The 5000-nt window shown below is 33.2% G+C and overlaps 2 protein-coding genes across 2 annotated transcripts in view; both read left to right on the top strand.

Moving 5' to 3' along the window:
* HOXA7 (homeobox A7) overlaps nucleotides 1–313 on the top strand; it is a gene marked incomplete at its 3' end in the record, with an annotated part of 1320 nt that extends 1007 nt beyond the window's left edge. Inside the window, 1 exon segment of the mRNA XM_082258584.1 lies at nucleotides 33–313. Within this exon segment, the coding sequence (XP_082114710.1) occupies nucleotides 33–313 (281 nt within the window).
* Nucleotides 314–2049: 1736 nt separating this feature from the next.
* The window catches only part of HOXA3 (homeobox A3), a 52501-nt gene continuing 49550 nt past the window's right edge, over nucleotides 2050–5000 (top strand). Inside the window, exon 1 of the mRNA XM_082258576.1 lies at nucleotides 2050–2602. The gene's annotated coding sequence lies outside the window, so the exon portion shown is untranslated. The remainder of the gene's footprint in view (nucleotides 2603–5000) is intronic.

Genomic DNA, 5000 nt, shown 5'->3' with positions numbered 1-5000 from the left:
ACAACCATGACTAATACTTGTGTAATATATAGGGCCCGACAGGAAGAGGGGTCGGCAGACTTATACTCGTTACCAGACCCTGGAGCTGGAGAAAGAATTCCACTTTAACCGCTACCTAACCCGGAGGAGGAGGATAGAGATCGCCCATGCTTTGTGCCTAACAGAGAGGCAGATCAAAATCTGGTTCCAAAACCGGAGGATGAAATGGAAAAAGGAGCATAAAGAGGAAAGCGGCGGTACCTCTGATGCTGGGGAGCAGACCCCTGCACCTACTACTACTTCTGATGAGGACAAGGAGAAAGGGGGGGAATAATGTGCCTGCTGGGGGGTGGGGGGTGGAGTGGGTAACAGGGGGGGGGGGGCAACGTATTAACCAGGATTTGCACGGGACAGTCACAGAAAGCAACTTGGAAAAAAAAATAATAATAATTTGAAACTGTATTTGATGTCTTTTTGTGAAAGAAATAGCTGATAACCGAAAGCAGGCCATTCAACGTCTTCAGCACAATGCCGACCAGGTGCAACCTATAAGGACATAAAAATAAAAAGATGAAAACAACGTATTATTTAATGTTAAAATGGCGAACATTGAAAGGATTACTCTGATATATATATATATATATATATATATATATATATATATATATATATAGATCTATATCTATATCTATCTATCTATCTATCTATCTATCTATATATATATATATATATATATATATATATATATCTATATATATCTATATATATATATATATATATATATATATATATATATATATATATATATATATATATATATACATACATATATGTTTTTGTGTTTTTCTTAACTACCTACATCCACAGATATGTGGAAAAAATATGTACATTAGACATAACTACCTACTCATCAACTGATAAAATGCCAGGTAATTCTAGAAAAAGCATATGCCAATAGCAAATACCTTTATTAAAATGTTGAGTGTAACAACCACTACAGTAACATTATACTACCTACTCAAAACTACCTAATTTTTATTTTGTGTTCTGCTGTAACTCTATAGAATAGCTACAACTGTATTTAAATAGTGAATCTTGCACACCAACGTGAAGTAAGGATTTTGTGTGTATTTTTATATAGTTAAACGACCATTTGAATTAAGCACCGGTGCAAAAGTATGTAGTAAAATAAAAAATAAAAAAAATCAGCTTTTCTTTTTCCATTCGCAATCCCCTTCTTGACCCAAGTTAATGGTGTAGTAGATTTAACGTGTTTGCATTGATATTTGAAAGGTAACGTGACCACATTATTTGTATCCCAGGGATTTGTATCTGTGTACAGTTGTTAATGTTTTTGTCGTATATAAGCTGCCTTTGTATAAACAAAATCTGCGTCATTTGATACATTTTACATAAAGATTCATCTATAATAGCATGGTGTTATTTGTCTAGAAAAAAAATGCAAATAGAATAAAAAAAAAAAAGTTTGCTTGACATTCATCTGGAAATGATGTGTTCAGTGTTGTTTGTGAAAAATATAAATATTGTTTATGCATTATAAAAAAATAAATAAAAATGTACAAGTAAACATAAAAAAGAGCTCTGTTGAAGTATCTGGTATAATATATTTTTTTGGTTACAATAAAACAAAAATTGTGTTTGGTCATCGATCTCTTTTTCTTCTCATTGATGTGTACACCAAAAAGAAAAAAAAAAAAAGAATGAAAGAAAATAATAAATAAACTTACAATAAAGAGTACAAATAAAAGAGTACATAAAGTGCTACCCAAAGTAATAGTGTGTGTGTGTGTGTGTGTGTTTGTGTGATAAAAAATAGGATTACATTAAGATACACATATTATATAGGGCATATAATGAAATGTATTGATAATTATAAAATATGGTATTAATAAGGTAATGAATGCAAACACTCTAATAGGGTTCACATAGTCTGCCCATGTACACCCGAAGTGATTATTTCCCCTGTACAATGAGCCAGCTCTAGTAGCCTATTTCAGGTAATAATTCAATTAATATTTAAATGAGAGCCTGCTTTAATGGAAGAGCCGAGCGTGCAGTGGCTGGGGTTGTTTGAGAGTTAAGATGGCGACTTGGTAAGACCTGCCTCTTCTTAGTGATGAGGCAATGGCTATAAATCCGTTGTTGTTTATGAAAATTTACAACTTTGCAATACAAGTTTATGAGTTGCTCGGTTTTTCCATTGGTCGCTGCTGGTCATGTGGATAGCAACTGTGAACATGAAGTTTTTTATAATTTCCCTTGCGAGAATAGAGCTGCATTCTTTTGCTGTGCTCAGTCCTGCTTCGGATCTGTCTGGCTCTCCAGCACACAGCCCATTTGTCCTGTGTTAGGCACCAGGCAAAGGCAATGGAGGTTCGCAGGGAGCAGCAGCCTACAACACAGGTCCAGGATGGCAGCGTTCGGTCCTTCCGCTCCAAGGTGTGGCATTTGGGATTCAAAGCGCCAGAGTGGCAGATTTTCAACACGCAGCCTGGCTAATTTCCTGCTTCTTCTGGCACCAAAAGGCTCTGGGTTCCTCTCCTGTACAGCCAAGGCGACAGCTGTCAAAGTGGCAGAGATTCCTGAAAGCCAGAACGTCAAGGTGAGAAATCTGCTACCCCTTGCATCTTCTTGTGATCTCTGATGCTTGCTGCAAATAAACCCCACAACTATTTACTGTTTACTTCACAACTAAGTCAATCAGTCAATCACACATGCCCTTGCCCCATCAGCTTGCAAAGGATTAGTACAGCTACTGCAAAATAATATAAGCTTTTTAACATCAAAACAGATATATATGTTTATTTATCTATATTTCTGTCTATTCTATCTATTCTATTCTATCTATCTATCTATCTATCTATCTATCTATCTATCTATCTATCTATCTATCAAGGCATGTTGTACAAAGATGTACATGAGTTATGTATTTGTATTGACAATTAGAATATCTACCTATATATATATATATATATATATATATATATATATATATATATATATATATATATATGTGTGTATATATATATATATACATATATATATATATATATAATGAAAATTAGCATTGTGACGTTATAGTGTGACATGGTCATGACTGCTTTCTGCTTTTAGCCCTGTTGTTATGTTTTAGATCATAGAACACCGGTGAAGGAAATCTAAGTGAAGCATATATTTTGCTGTATATATATATATAAATATATATATTTGCTATATACACATACATATATATATATGTATATTTGCTATATATACACATACATATATATACACACATATATATATATATATATATATATATATATATATATATATATACATTTGCTATGTGTGTGTGTGTGTGTTTATAGATAGATGGATATATATATTTATTCATGTTTACCAAACTAGCATTCTGTAATGCTATTAGTGCTAAAGATGATAGTTGCAAAGCAGCAAGTGTGCTTCTTCTCTGTTTATTGTTCACTTTGGTAATGCTTGCAGAATTAATGCATTTATAGCAATGTTGATTGTATTAACGTTTTTTTGTTTTGTTTTGTTTTGTTTTGGAATATGGTTATAACAAACTTGTCTAAGGCAAAAATAATAATAATAATTAAAAAAAAGAGTAAATGTTAATGCTGCTTACATGAATTGCTGTATGGGAATAATGTAGTAAGAGATTTGTATATTTCTGAATCTGACACATGCTATTTTATTATAATTGTTTGTATTGCCTTTAGAGCTGCTTAGAAAGAAAAAAAGGGGAGAAAGTCTTTGAGAGAAGTCTTATTAATTATTATTTTTTTTCTAAAATTCATGACCAGCAATTAAGAATGATGCCTGGCTGATTTCACCTTATCGTCCTGTGTTTGTTGTGATCTGCTAGCTGATGATGTATAAAATTTGCATTGTATTGCAGTGTCTGCTTGACTGCATTGAGTAGAGGATTTATCGTTGACTGTAGTTTCAGTGCTGCCACTGTGTGGTGGTTTGTGGTATCTACCAGTGGATTGAAAGAAGGTTTACATTATATTGAAGGTTATTTGAGTAATTTGGAATTAGCAACAATATTACTTTGGACCAGTTCGATAAAGTACTACAGATGATAGAAATGCCTATTCTTTTCTTCTTTTATACAGGTAGAGGAAAAGATTTTTATGCATTTGCGTATTCATTAAAACATGTGATACAAATAAAAAAACACTGCTATATATATCAGAAGCCTCAGTACTTGTACAGTATTTTGAAATGCAAATGGCAGTTTTAAAGAGCCGTAATAAGCTGATTGCATATGTTCTGTGCTGTAAGTAAAGGCTAGAAGAGCTCTGTGTAACAGCCTGAATTTACTTTTATGTATATACACATGTTGTAAGTATCATGAATAAATCCAGTCCCCTCAAAAAAAAAAATAAAAGACACACAACAATAAATGGCTGTATTGATAGAAATACATAGCCAAACGGACAAAATAAAGACAAAGAGACAAAATGGGCACGTCAGTGAATGCCCTTTTTATGCTCCTTCCAAAATGGCTGCCGCACCTAAGATTTAATGGTTTAAGCAGATTTTATTGCTTGGAAGCAAGATGAAAAGGGAAACAGAAGGGGCAGAGCCTTAACCATTGATCTGCCTGAAAAATCCCTGTTACATTTTACAGGCCCCCAGACAATTGCATGCCTAAAGTATGTCTTTACTCTCCTTTTTTTCTTTTGTTATTTTTCTTTTATTTTTTTTGCAATTAATAGCTACAGATGTCTAGCCATAAAAATCAGATTCACTGCAGCTATCCTCCCCATTCTACTTAGAGAACTAAATTTTGCATTTATTTATGAACACTACTGACACGTTTTACTTTTGCTGGGTTTTAAAAATTCGTAATAGTTTCTGTATAGCTAATGCATTTGATCATAGTTCATTTTTGCAATATTCCTGGGATGAAAATTTGCCATTTAAAACTAAATACACTTTTGTAGATTGGTTGTGGATCGTCTTTATGCTTGGGCATTTAGTGCTCAACT

This window comes from Pelophylax lessonae, assembly GCF_965119305.1.
Source record: "Pelophylax lessonae genome assembly, chromosome: 5".
NCBI classification, from domain to species: Eukaryota; Metazoa; Chordata; class Amphibia; order Anura; family Ranidae; genus Pelophylax; species Pelophylax lessonae.
Note: the sequence above shows the minus strand (reverse complement) of the source record. Positions and strands in the feature narration are given on the sequence as shown.